General features: G+C 42.2%; 1 protein-coding gene across 1 annotated transcript; it reads left to right on the top strand.

The window, feature by feature from the left end:
* The first annotated feature begins 10,645 nt into the window (after positions 1-10,645).
* Positions 10,646-12,970, top strand: LOC138598173 (E3 ubiquitin-protein ligase TRIM39-like). The gene has a single exon (XM_069669885.1). The coding sequence runs from the start codon at positions 11,055-11,057 to the stop codon at positions 12,453-12,455; it is 1,401 nt and encodes a 466-aa protein (XP_069525986.1). The 5' UTR covers positions 10,646-11,054; the 3' UTR covers positions 12,456-12,970.
* Positions 12,971-14,493: the final 1,523 nt, after the last annotated feature.

Raw genomic sequence — 14,493 nt, 5'->3', positions numbered from 1 at the left:
TGTATAGTGTATTTTTCTTTTTGCAGGCGTTTTGCAATCCCTTTGTGATCCATGGACAGTTGCTATATTTCAGTTTCCTTGTATATTCTTTAATTGGACAGCATTTGTCAAATAATTGTTTAAATACCCTCAAAAATATTTCATATGCATTGTCCACATTGTTTTCTTGATATATTGCCTCCCAATTCTGTGCCAGTAACTCATTCCTGTATGCGTCCCTTGATTCCCCTGACCTCATTCTTCTGTACTCTATTTGTTTGTCTTTTTGTTCCTGTAATTATAATCATAGATAATAAAAACTGGTAGATGGTCACTGATGTCATTAATTAGAATACCACTTATTGTTTTGTCTTCGATGTCATTAGTGCATATGTTGTCAATCAAAGTGGCACAATTGAATGTGATTCTGGTGGGTCTGGTGATTGTTGGAAAAAGACTCAAACTGTATTATTATCATATATATATATATTATTGTATTGATAAATTCATCTGTTGTTTTAGGCTTATATGGATTTAATATGTCAATGTTGAAATCCCCACATATGAAAACAACTTTGTTGCTTTTTTTTGAAAACATACCCTCTATCCATCCTCTGAAAATGTCAATATTTGTACCTGGTGTCCTGTATATGCAGCTAACTATAATATTCTTATTCTTTTCTTTACATATTTCAATGGTCAGACATTCTAATAGGTTGTCAGCCACAGTTGTCATACTTTCCAGTACTTTGTAGTTCAGGTTTTTATCCACATATATGACAACTCCTCCTCCACCTTTGTTTTTCCTCTTTATATTCCTTAACTCATAACCCTCCAGCTCAAAGTCCATCCCTTTTTCAGTATTGATCCAGGTTTCTGTTATTGCAATTATGCTAAATGGCTGTGAAAATGTCTGTAAATATTCCTTAATGCTATTGAAGTTGGCATAGAGGCTTCTGCTGTTGAAATGGATAATTGATGGATTGTCCTTTGCTTTAATGTTCTGATTGTATTGTTCTTCACTGTAGTAAGTGCAATTGTTGTTAATGCTATGGAAAAAATTATTATCAGGGTCTACAATCTGTTCCAAATCCTGTGAATTGTGTTCAGTGAATTCAAAAGTTCTCAGTGCCAGATAATCGTGATCATTTATCCTCTCAGTTAAGTGCTTAATATTACTTCCAGATGAAGTTGAATGAGTTCTGTCGGTGTGTCATGGTCGTGTATGGATGGTTGTTAACCTAATAGTCCCGTTCATGTTGGTCATTCATATGTTTCCAGCTCCTCCATCCTCCTGATAACCAGCACTTTGTCTTGTGGCCCGTTCAGCTTCATAAATATTTTACAGTTGTTCGTCCAGGTGTTCATTGAAAACATTTGTTCCATTTAGTTTTCTCCTGTTTTAGTCGTGCCAACTTGTGCTTCCTATTAACAGATCGGAGAATAATAGCCGATTCGTGGGTGGCACTTTTCCTGGGCCGAGGGTGACACGCCTCGATGTTATTGCAGTCCAGTTGGATCCCTTTGGACTCCAGGAAAGCAGCAACCTGTTCCTCCGTGGATCTGACGTCCAGCTCGTCAGGCTCCCCCCACTGGTGCCGCTCACTGCCCGAGCGTATGTGCAGGGTTTTACTTGGAGCCCTGTGATGATCATTCATACGGGTGTACTGTTCCAGGTCTGCCACCCTGCTCTCCAAAAAGGCGAGCCGCTTATCCTTTTCTGCATTCTGGATGCGGAGCGTTTTAACCTCCTCGACCAACTCCAGAATACTTTTCTGCTGCAGCCTGACAGCAGAGATTTCTTCTGCAAGAAAGTCGAGCGACTTTTAAATGTCGATGTTTTCCTCAACCGTCTGGGCCTTCTTTGGTCCCATATAGCCAGATATTGTTGATTCAGATCAGCTGTTTGCCGGCCGGCTGTCGGTATGACCAGCTGTTAACTCAGCGGTTAGTTAGTTTGCTGGTAACTTTCCGCAGTCTGTGTCGTGAGCCAGGCAGGGAGGTTTCAGCAGGTAGTCCATTCAACAATTAATGATGTAAATTGATGCAGCAAAAACAGATAATCTGTCTTTTTTTCTTTAATCCGCACGTTCCTCTTCCTTGTCAAAACCTTGGTGGGATGAGGATTGCAGCAAAGCTGTTAAAGAGCGAAGCAAGGCCTTCTGAGCCTGGAGGAAAAATATGTCACAAGAGAATCTCATAGAGTACCAAAGGAAAAGGGCGGTGGCTCGTAGAAGAGTTAAATCCACAAAAAAGAGGACATGGAGAGAATTCTGTTCATTGGCAGGGGAGTAAAGTTCGGGGATGTCTGGTCTATGTTTAAACAAATGAATGGGGAAAGAAAATCAGTCAAAATCCCAGCATTGGTGGATGGAGAGGGACTGGCAGTGTCAGATAAAGAAAAGGCAGATGGGTTAGGCAGGGCATTTGCTGCCGTCCATAGTGCTGAGCACCTTGATGATAGTCACAGGCAGCAGAAAGACACTCAGAGAAAATGAACATGTCAGGGAAAAGAGAGGAAATGTCAACGCTTGATGTAGAAATGACAATGTCTGAATTAAAAACAGCCGTGCAAGCTACTGGTTATACAGCGCCAGGACAAGGCCAGCTGTGTTACGCAATGTTTCGGCAGCTACCAGTGGAGACACTGCAACTAGTGCTAAGACTATTTAACAAGATCTGGAGAGAGGGCGTTATACCTAGTTGTTGGAAAGGGCAGTAATATTACCTTTCACTAAGCCAGGGAAGGATCCTGCTAATCCTGGAAGCTATAGGCCCATAGCGTTGACGTCCCATGTTTGTAAATGGATGGAGAGGATAATTGTCCGGAGGCTATCACATGTTCTGGAACACATAGGATTAATGAGTCATTTTCAGAATGGATTTCGAAAAGGACGTTCCACAATAGACGCTCTAGAGCAGGGGTCACCAACCTTTCTGAAACTGAGAGCCACTTCATGGGTACTGAGTCATATGAAGGGCTACCGGTCTGATACGCTCTTCTGAAATAACAAATTTGCTCAGTTTGCCTTTAGTTATACATTATTAATAATGATTAATGATACTCATCTATGTGAAGACACTGATCACGTTAATGATTTCTCACAATAATTATCAACAATGACAACAAGGTGGGAAACAGATATCAATATTCAGCACTTTCATCTATTAATCTCAGTAATGGTTAAATTTTCAGATGATCACTTACATCACTACATTTCATAGGAAAAATGTCCCATTTTCACTAGTCACTGACAAACCCTCTTAACAAATCATGAACTATGTTGCACCATGTTTCAAAAAGTTATCAATTATGTAATGTTAAAGAAAAATCAACTTACATATTTTTAAATAAATCTCGCCACATTTTGAACTAATGACCAAATCTGCGGCATTTTTAACAAAATTATAACTGTTACATGTCATGAACACACTTTTAAATTGAACACAATTCTTCAATATTTTAATTCAACTTTGCCATGGCACTGCCATGTTGCCACTGACAACATCTGCTATCTGTTTCTTTGTTAGTGGGAAGACTGGCGTTGCATGCTGTTCACCAGTGTATTGTAATCTGCTGTGTAACTTGACACTGCAACTGTGAGTGAGTCTTTCAGATGTGCATCAGTGAGGCGGGTTCTGTGTTTGTTCTTGATGAAGTTCATGTCAGAAAACGCTGAGTCACAGAGATAGGTTGAACCAAACAGGCTGGCAACCTTCATAGCTGCTGTGCATACACCACTGTACGTCTCTGTGTCAACAAGGCACCAAAAGTTTGGTGCAGCCTGGTAGGCTTTTAGGTGGAGGTCATTTTGCAATGTTATGATTTCAATCTCCACCTGTCCAGCATCCAAGTTGAACGTTGCACTGAGTTGCTCAGCAAAGCATGTTGTGTCCACATTCATGAAGGGATTGGAAATGAATGACACACATGGCTCAAGCTGATCAAGGTCCCAAAACCTATTCTCAAACTCTTGCCCAAGTCTGTTTATGACTTCACAGTACTTTTCTGCAACTTTGTCAAATGTCTCAGATGCAGAAGCATTGTCTTTCAGCACCGACTGCACAGAGGGAAAGTGCAGCACCTTTTTTCTCTGTAAATCCACAGAGAAAATGTTCATCTTGGCTTTAAATACATTTAAAGCACTTATCATATCAACAACAGTCTTACCTTTGCCTTGCAGCTCGCAGATCAAGTGGTTTAGTTTCCCAGTAATGTCCGTCAAAAATGCAAGGTCAAGTGTCCACTCTGTGTCCTCTAGCAGTGAGACGTCTTCGCCTTTGGACTGCATGAACTCTTTGATTTCACCCAAAAGTGACAAAAAACGAAGTAAAACCCGTCCTCTGCTGAGCCATCGGATTTCTGTGTGTAGCAGCAGGTCACCATATTCAGCTGACATCTCCTCCAATAGCACCTTGAAAATCCTGTGCTGTTTTGCTTTGGAGCGGATGTTGTTTATGATTTTCACAACGGGAGTCATCACGTGCCCTTAGCCGATCACTTTTGCACATAACGCCTGCTGGTGAATGATGCAGTGGTAATGCAGAAATTTTGGGAAGTCTGGGTCACCTTTACAGTGAGCGATGACACCTGTATGTCGGCCGATCATAGCAGGAGCCCCGTCTGTAGTCACCGCTACCAGCTTTTCCAATGGTACCTTTTTCTGCACGAAAAACTCCTTCACCGTGTTATAAATGTCAACTCCCCTCGTAGTTGTCTTTTAGGGCAGTAGTGTCAGGAGTTCTTCTCTTGTGGAGAAATCTTCAAACACCATCCAGATAAAAACCAACAGCTGCGCTGTACTGCTGCTGTCCACGGACTCGTCGCACTGGATGCTAAACCACCTGCACTTCGCCAGATCCCGGTCCAGCTGATCGGCCAAGTTACCAGACATAGCTGACACTCGTCTAGCCATCGTAGATGCCCCCAGTTGGACGTCGGAGAGAGTGGAGATTAGATCGGTTCCATTTTTCTGTCTTCAAGTACTGTGTTAGCAATTATCATCATTGCTTCTTTGGCAACTTCTCCGTCTGAAAATGCCTTCTTCTTCTTGATCAGAAAATGTGTAGCTCTAAACGAGGCTTCGGTTGCTTTTTGTGACTTTTTCGCCGGCCTCGTGAAAAAAGACTGTTGCTTACCCAAAGCTGCCTTTAGCTCACAGGCTTTTTCTGCCTGTAGTGTGCTTCCCGTTTCTGCCATGTTTTTGGGGTAAGAAACTGCATTCAGCGCCCATCTTCGCTGCGCCCGCTAGCTTACTCTCCACGAGCACTGGTTTTGTCACGCGCACAATACTGACCTTTGAACTAGAGTAGGGCAGAGTTCACCTAAACTTATCTAAACTTCATTTATAATAAACATATTTTTAAGATATTGTCATTTTTAAATCTATATAAATGCAAGTGTGAAAAAAAGAATAGCAACAGAATAAAATTAAATTTTAGACGCAGCTCACTAGTGAGTTGTGCTATTTTTAGAACAGGCCTGCAGGCGACTCATGTGGTCCTTGACCGTGTTGGTGACCCCTCCTCTAGAGTAACTAATGAGGTGGGAAAAACATTGAAAATGAAAGAGTTAATGGCAATAGCATATTTTGACATTGAAAAGGCGTACAGTACGATTCTATGTGGAGGGAAGCGTTACTTATCAAATTAAGTAAATGGGTATTGGGGGGAGGGTGTATAACTGGATAATGGACTTTTTGGTAGGCAGGAAATTCAGAGTGAAGGTTGAAGTAGAAATATCAAAGGACTTTGATATAGAAAATGGAATCCCACAGGGGAGTGCTATCAGCCCTTTACTGTTCAACATCATGATAAATGACATCTTTACAAACTTACCATCTTTACAGGCATCAAATCGGCGCTGTACGCTGATGACGGGGCAACATGGATGAGGGGAAGAAATCCATCACATGTATTAGAGAATATAGGAAAAGCAATAAAGGAAGTAGAGAAGTGGTCGTATCAGTGGGGGTTCAAAATGTCGACAAGCAAGTCCTGATTTTTACAAACAAAGGAAAGATTGATGTTGATAAACTAACATGATATGGTCAGCCGATGGAGAGGGTGAACTTAAGTACCTGGGTTTGTGGTTAGATGGCAGATATACATGGAAAACACATATCAAACATTTAGAAACAACAAAAAGTCATACATCTTATTCGTGCTGTGGCCGGGTGTGACTGGGGGGCAGACAGACGGGCATTCATTGACATATATAGGGCGATTATGAGGTCAACTATAGATTGTGGTTGTATAATATATGGAGCAGCAGCAAAGACATCACTACAGAAAGTGGATAGGCTACAGCATAGAGTATTACGGTTATGTATAGGAGCTATTAAGTCAACCCCCACTAAAGCAGTACTGATGGAAGCAGGAGAGACACCACTGGAGTTACCAAGGGAGAAGCTTGCGCTTGCGTACTGGGTCGGGCTAAAAGGGAGCGGGGAAGACAACCCTGCAAAGAAGACGCTGCAGGAATGCTGGGAATATTCCAAGTTCCAGGGGTTTGGGTGGAAAAGGGAAGAAAGAGTGAAGATGTATGAAATGGAGGCATTAGAGTTCACCAGAGCTACTCCAGTGAGTAATATACCCCCATGGCTTTTCCCAGAAGTAAAGATCGACATGAGTATCCTGGAAAAGAAGAGAGAGTGGCGAATGAATGAAGTGGGAGTTAAAACGAGCGTCTATCTGAGAAATAGTTACTACAGGGATCTTAAAATCTACACAGATGGCTCTAAGAATAAACAACAGTGTGTGGGAGTTGGTGTGTTTATCCCTGAGTTTAAGATCTCCATTTCCAAAAGACTGTCTGACCAGTTGTCTGTATATACAGCAGAAATAGTGGCCGCCATTATTGGTCTGCAGTGGGTTGAAGAGGTCAGACCTGATAGAGTGGTGATATGGACAGACTCATTAGCTGTCTTGGAAAGCATACAGTCAACAACATCTGTCAGAGAAGATTTACGTATTGAACTTTTCCATAGCTTACTAAGACTTCACAGAGGTGGTGTCCATGTACAGTTCTGTTGGGTGCCAGCACATGAGGGAATGAGTGTGCTGATAATCTAGCAAAAGGGGCATTGCAAAGGGAAATAACAGCTCCAGTTCCACTTGGAAGGGGAGAAGGAAAAGCAGTGATTAAGAAGAAAGGAATAGAGATATGGCACAAAAGATGGGAAGAAGACCAGAAAGGAAGGGGGTATTATAAAATACAAAAGTCAGTCATAACAAAGATCTTTAAAAAAAGGAACAGAAGGGAGGAAATCATAATAACAAGGCTCAGATTAGATCACACGGGATTAAATGGCACTATGTATATGCTAGGGAAAAGAAACAGCGACAAGTGTACAAACTGTGGAGTTAAAGAAAATGTGGAACATCTTTTATTGCAATGCGCCATGAAGTGGAAAGAGAGAGGTTATGTGACAAAGTCAGAGAGATGGAATGGGAGTGGAGTCTGAAGGGGATGTTGGGAAGAGAAGGAGAGGGGATCATAATCACCAGGAAGGCACTCTTTACTTTTTTAAATGACACATGTTTAATGGGAAGAATATAAGGGAGTAGTTTGACATGATGGTACACACTCTTCTACAGCAGGTGGCGGTATGCACCTCAAAGTTGTTTGTGATCCGCCAATAAACCGAGAGAAGAAGAACGGCTGACTCTTTCCCTTGTCTCTGTCTCTCTCTGACTCTGAGGTAGGTAATGCGGTCCAAAGATTGTTTCAAAGTTTGTTGTACATTAGTCAAAGTGATTTTGCAGTTACTTAATGACTAAGCTGAATTTGTTTGGAATGGTCTCCTGTCTGCTGGTCTCGTTCTACCTGGTCGTATGAGTGTCTCTTTGGCTGAGTGCCTTCATCATGAATTGTGTATGATTCCCTCGAGTCATCCTTGTAAATGCACCTTGATGTCCAGGTATGAGTTATTTTAGTTATTGGTAAGTAGGGCGTGGTTAATGCCTGAGGTAATGTTACTGTGTTTTAAACATCTTTGAATATGAAATGTTTCTTCTTGTATTCCAGGCCTTCATCGGCTGCTGTTTGTCCTTAGCTATTGTTGCCTTAGTCAGCTGCCACTAGTGCACTGCCTTGTTGTTGCTGCTAGTTACCAGTCTGTTTTACCCAGTGTTTGTATTATCATTGCCTGACTGATACCAAACTTGTAACTTTTAGATTGAACCAACTGGTTTGTTTGCCATTTGTTTTATTTTGCTTAATGTGTGTTGTTATCCTCTTTTAGTGAAGTTGGCAGCCGGCTTGTGGTGGAGGCTAGGCACTCGAGGTGGTTCCCTGCACTGGTTGTGGTGGTAAGAGCACGTAAGAGCAGTGAGTTCACGAGTGGTGGGTAAGTTGCACTCCTGGAACACACCCTGAAGTGGTTGCCTCCCCATTGCTGGCCTCCACTCACCTTCCCCTTTTCAATTTTAAATATTGTTTTAGTTTTTATACAAAAGAATTAAATCATTGTAATAAATTTCATAAAATATTTGAAATTATTTACAAACCTAACCAATTCCCTCCTCCTTGCAGACACTTCCAGTCATCATTCCTTAAGTCATCAATAAAATCTGTTTTTCCTTGTGGAACCACGTCTCTGTCTTGCTCAGTTTTTGAACCTGTGTTGCCTTTTGCATGATTCGGTTGTCAATATGATGTATTTCCTGGGGTGAAATCCTCCAGGTGGCGTTGTCTGGTCAGTGAGATTCTCGTTGTTGATAAAACACCAGCCATCCTTGCCACAACAGCATCAAAGACGACTGCAGACACAGACAAATACATTCAAAGATGAAAGTTAAAAAAGAGTGAGCGGGATGAGACATTCAAGTTATAAAATCACATGTAATTGATTTAATTAATAACAGGTGAAGTAGTGGAAGGTAGTCTGTCTAAGTTCAGTGTTTATCTAACACGAGTTAAACAGGCCGGGGATCTGCTCTGTGAGCGGCCGTTTGACATGTTAGAAGACGTACGATGTACTAAGGGAGCTTCTGCAGGAGACCTTCGTAAATAAAAGTAACAGAGTTCCTGTTTGTCGCTAGAGATCGATATTTATCTCCTGTAATGTACGGTGACCGACAAGTGCAATCACGCTGCAACGGCCCAAACGGCTTCTATCAGAAGAAACAGGGTGCAAGTTCAAAAACGATGCAAAATAAAGACACATGCATGAGTCCAAAACAAATGCAACGACAGAAACACGCAGCAAATAAAAGAACATGCTGCAAAAGTCTGAAACAAATGCGTTAACATCAAACGTGCTGCAAATACAAGAACAATGCAAAGACAAAAACACACAAACCCAGAAAACACATGCGAAAGAAAAACGCTGCAAATCCAGTCAACACAACAGAAGAGCTCCAGGCCTGTAGGGGGTGCTGAGCGAACGAGCTAAGAGCAAGAGCTAAGTGTTGCTTCAATTAGCTACAGATCTAACTTGCAGCTAGCGGTACTATCAGCTGGTATCGTATCTGAATTTGCAGCCTGTTTCTTATCATGAAAACCGTTTGGGCCGTCGCAGCCTGATTGTCACCGTAGTAACGACTCACCAAGCTTGATGATAAACCGCCTTAAGCTGTTTTTGTTTGTTTGGTTGTAAAATGCAGATTTTTTCCACGACATGAACTCTTATTTTCCTCTTCTATAGTTGTTTTTTGAATCAGTGTAAGAAGGATGGAAAGTGATGATATCTGCTCTGTGGCTTCTCTCTCTGTCTGTGCTCTTCAGGGCTAAACAGAGGTCACACACAGCAGCAGACATGTTCCTGGAGGTGGTCCTAAAGAGAGATTTCCCAGAATTCATCACCTCCTACTTGAATCAGGACCACACCTTTCTCAGCTCCCAGAACTGTGGACAGGTGGAGGCCGTGGGCGCAGACGTGCCCCGACCCAAACTGTGAAGAGTCTCAGCTGGAAGATCTCCACATGTTCTCACAGGATGGTGCTGCTGCCACCCCAGCAAACAATCAGATCAGTGTTAAAACTTGATTTATCTTGTAATAACATGAGACATATTATGTGATGATTGAATAAGTTATGTTGTTATCACATGAGACGTTTCAAGTCATAACAACATCAGCTCTAACTTCCTGTCATACAAACTCCGGCCGTGAACTGGCACTTGATATTTTGCAATGACCTCCATGGAGCTTTCTGTCACTGCATGACCTGAACCATAGACATCATATAAACATATAAATATTAGGTATGCTAATTCAGAGTGTTTTCACAAGCGATAGCCGACCGTCATTTACTGACCAGATTAAAAATGTACGTTTTAGAATCACCGCGTGTCTGTGACCCCTTATTAATAAAAAGAACAATCAACAATAAAACAAAGGTTGTATTTCTACAGTACATGTACAACAGAAGCATGAGAAGACTTTAGGCTACCCTGCAGCACTCTGAACTAAAACAGACAATTGTCCTCTACGAAATAGGCAAAAGTGAAACACTAGGAGTGACGTGCTGAGCTGCAGGGGGATGAGATGTTTGTTGTGTCGCTCTATTTTTCTTTGATCATGAAACAAACTTAGTTTCAATAAATGTTTGTGAGTTAAACTCTGTAAAACCTGAGCTTTGGGTGATTTCATGTCTGTGTTGAAGAACCAACATTCCTCCATGTAAACAAAGGTAGAAAACAGAGCTGCTGTAACACCCAGTACTAACACTCTGTCTTTAAGGCTCCAACTTTATCGTCTCTGCTCCACTGTGACTTTAAAACCAGAAACAGGCCGACAAAGCTCCTCCCTGTTTATGACTCAACACAGACACACCAGGAAACAGGCGCACACACACACTGACACACACGCAGACAGAAGATAACTTTCACTGTGAGAAATAAAAGAGACGACTTCCACAGAGAGAGGACAGCTTCAGGAGGGAATACTGGGAATACTGGAATACTGCCACTTCAACCAGTTACTGACTGCACACTGTACGGAGCTTTAGAAAACACACGAGTCAAAGTGAAAGTAAGTTACAGAAACTCTGTGCAGGAGTGAGTGGAGCCTCAGCAGTCTGACCTGTGTGAGCTGTCTGCCTGTCGTGAGTTTAGCTTCACTCAGAGGAAAATGGCTTCTTGTTCAGAGGAGGATCTGTGCTGTTCTGTCTGCCATGACATCTTCAAACATCCTGTCGTCCTGTCATGTAGCCACAGCTTCTGTAAAGCCTGTCTGCAGAGCTGGTGGACGGAGAAACAGACCCAGGAGTGTCCCATCTGTAAGAGGAGATCTTCAAAGCCTGAACCAATTAGTAGCTTGGTGTTAAAGAACCTGTGTGAGGCCTTCTTACTGCAGAGAGATCAGAGAGCTTCATCAGACTCTGAGGCTCTCTGCAGTCTGCACTCTGAGAAACTCAGACTCTTCTGTCTGGATCATCAGCAGCCAGCGTGTGTCGTCTGCAGAGACTCTAAAAAACACTCCAACCACACATTCAGACCCATCGATGAAGCTGCTCAAGATCTCAGGGAACAACTCCAGAAATCCCTGAAGCCCTTAGAGGAGAAACTGGAGCGCTTTAAAAAAGTCAAACAAGACCGTGATGAAACAGGAAAACACATCAAGGCCCAGGCTGCAAACACAGAGAGGCAGATAAAGGAGCAGTTTAAGAAGCTTCACCAGTTTCTAGAGGAGGAAGAGGAGGCCAGAATCTCTGCACTGAGGGAGGAAGAGGAGCAGAAGAGTCAGAGGATGAAGGAGGAGATGGAGGCTGTGAGCAGAGAGATAGCAGCTCTTTCAGACACAGTCAGAGCCACAGAGGAGGAGCTGAGAGCTGCAGACGTCTCATTCCTGCTCAACTACAAGGCTGCAGTGCAAAGAGTCCAGCAGCGCCCCCTGCTGGAGGATCCACAGCTGCCCTCAGGAGCTCTGATAGATGTGGCCAAACACCTGGGCAACCTGAGCTTCAACATCTGGAACAAGATGAAGGACATGGTCTCCTGCACTCCTGTGATTCTGGACCCAAACACTGCTGGTTCAGACCTCATCCTGTCTGAAGATCTGACCAGTGTGAGACGAGGAGAGAGACAGCAGCTTCCTGATAATCCAGAGAGGATCCAGGATTATCCCTGCTCTGTCCTGGGCTCTGAGGGCTTCAACTCAGGGACTCACAGCTGGGACGTCGAGGTTGGACAGAACACAAGCTGGGTAGTGGCTGTGTGTGAGGAGTCTGCAGACAGGAAGGAAGACATTGACTATGGATTATGGAGAATAGAGTTTTATAGTGATGAATACACAGCATTCACCCCGTCAGGTGAACACATTGATCTGTCAGTGAGAGGACGGCCTCAGAGGATCAGAGTGCATCTGGACTGGGACAGAGGAAAGCTGTCATTCTCTGATCCTGACACTAACACACACATACACACCTTCACACACACTTTCTCTGACAAGCTGTTTCCATACATTTTGACTGCAGATTCACGTCCTCAGAAGATCTCACCAGTGAAGGTCTCTGTAACAGTGGGACAGTAAAGGCAGAGACGATGATGATGATGGAGTCAGGTGATGAACTGCTCACATGTTGTTCTTATCTTTACATAAAGTCACATTTTTACAGCTTACATGATAAACAGATGAAACTTGGCTCAGTTCAGATGACAGACGTGTATTTTCTCTCTCTCTCTTTTGTAACCAGGTTCTCAGATACTTTGTTTCATGTGCCGAGGTTTTCACAAATCTGTCGTCTTCTCAAATCAATGAAGGTGAATGGAGTTTTTATTTCTTCTGCTCCGAGTGTAAAAAATGACATTTGAACATGTCATTATGAACAGTTTGCTTTGGGGGCTTTTTAAACAGCATGTAGACAGCTTGTGTGTGATGAATTTATAGAACTGATTGTTTGCTGTGTGAAGAAATCACAACAACTCTGGAATAATTCAAGTCACAGTGATGACGTGTAATAAAGGCAGTGATCATGTTGGTGTGTGTGTGGTGTCATTAGTTAACACTTTACAGGAGAGGCCATGGTGTCAGTCAAATCAACAGAAGACAGGAGTGTGTTTGGGAAATGTAGTTTCATTGTTTTGTTGTGTGAGATGTAAGTTATATTTAAATCAACTATAACTTTAATTAGCATTTAAAACCATGTCAGTGTAACTTCATGGAGAGGATGTGGACCTCTGCTGGTGACTTTATAGAAGCTCTATATTTGACTGGGGAATATGTGACAGGGCTACAGTTTGTATATCAAGTAAAGCCACTCAGCATTAAATGATATCACTACATATCACACCAACAAGCTAACTTTAGCTTTCTATCTATCTGATGAAAGGAGGAACTCACAGTGACCTGTGGTTGGGGAACATAACAGGCCCAGGCATGAAGGCCTCGATGCATCGAGACTACGATGAGGAAACAAAACCAAGAAAACAAAACAGGAAGAAGAAGAAATCAAATAAATATTACGACTACTTCACTTGGCCAAATGATAGAGATTTAAAGGTGCCCTAAATTTGTCAGAAAGAAACTAGATTTAGATTTTAAAAATGTGTTTAAAAAGTGTTTCTAGGTCTTGCAGAGTATTGAACGAGGTGTGTGTCCATGGTGGATCAACTCAAAACTAAAAAGTGATTTTCAAACACAAACGTTCCTTTGCAGAAATTAAACATGAAATGAATCCTCTTCTTGTGCTGAAATCTCTGGTTATATATGTTTGGATGACAGAATGTTTGTATGTGAAGTCTACTACTATGGAAAGACTGTTTATTGATTCATTATTGATTTATTTCAAGTGATAAAGCAGTCAACAGAATTCTGTTCTGTGATTTGTGTTTGTGTTACATTAAACTACTCAGTCAGAAAATGACCGTGGGAATAATGACAGATTCAATCTTCACAGAATGTGAGCTTCATGCAAGAAGGTATTTTTTCTGAAATAATTAGTTAATCAATTAATAATTTAGTTTTTCCCTTTTACCAAAAAAAAAAAAATTCCACCACAAACTGATGCATTAAAATCACAGGAATGCAGGAAATTAAGTGTTAGATGCTCAAAATGTCCTGGGTGAGAACCCACAGACCCCCGATTACAACCCTACGACATGGGCATCATCGAAACACTGAATTCTGTGAAACTCTGGGCTACCTGTGAGGGATGGGTCATGAATTTGGAATATTCAAATAGTCATTCATTTATAGAGAAGTCGAACTCCCTTCACTCTGGTGAAGACAGGAAATGAGTGTAACCCTGGAAAACAAAACTGTCGGGAAAAGGAGGACACTGTCACTCTCAAACGTGGTTGCGACGCTCAGCAATCATCTCTGTGCAAACCGCTGGCCTCCACCTGTGTCCACTTGTCTCTCTTAATGACTTTGGCATGCCCCACAACTAGGTAAGCCCACCCCTAGCCTGACAGCCTTGCAGGACAGCCAATAGGATGATAGTGCTGTGACATGTTCTGTGATGTTACAGTTTTTTTCAGTCGCTAACAAGCGTTTGTCCAACCAGTGGTCACATTTTCAAAACTCTAAACACAATTAGCACAGCATCGGTCTTTTGTGGCCATACCAT

Source organism: Semicossyphus pulcher, unplaced genomic scaffold (assembly GCF_022749685.1).
Source record: "Semicossyphus pulcher isolate SPU_LCO1_2020_fin unplaced genomic scaffold, fSemPul1.0.p SCAF_2, whole genome shotgun sequence".
Lineage (NCBI taxonomy): Eukaryota > Metazoa > Chordata > Actinopteri > Labriformes > Labridae > Semicossyphus > Semicossyphus pulcher.
The sequence above is the reverse complement of the archived record's forward strand: the minus strand, read 5'-3'. Positions and strand labels throughout refer to the sequence as shown.

Bases quoted from the DNA above. Each gene is read 5' to 3' on its own strand.
- LOC138598173 (XM_069669885.1), top strand. From the start codon at position 11,055: ATGGCTTCTTGTTCAGAGGAGGATCTGTGCTGTTCTGTCTGCCATGAC.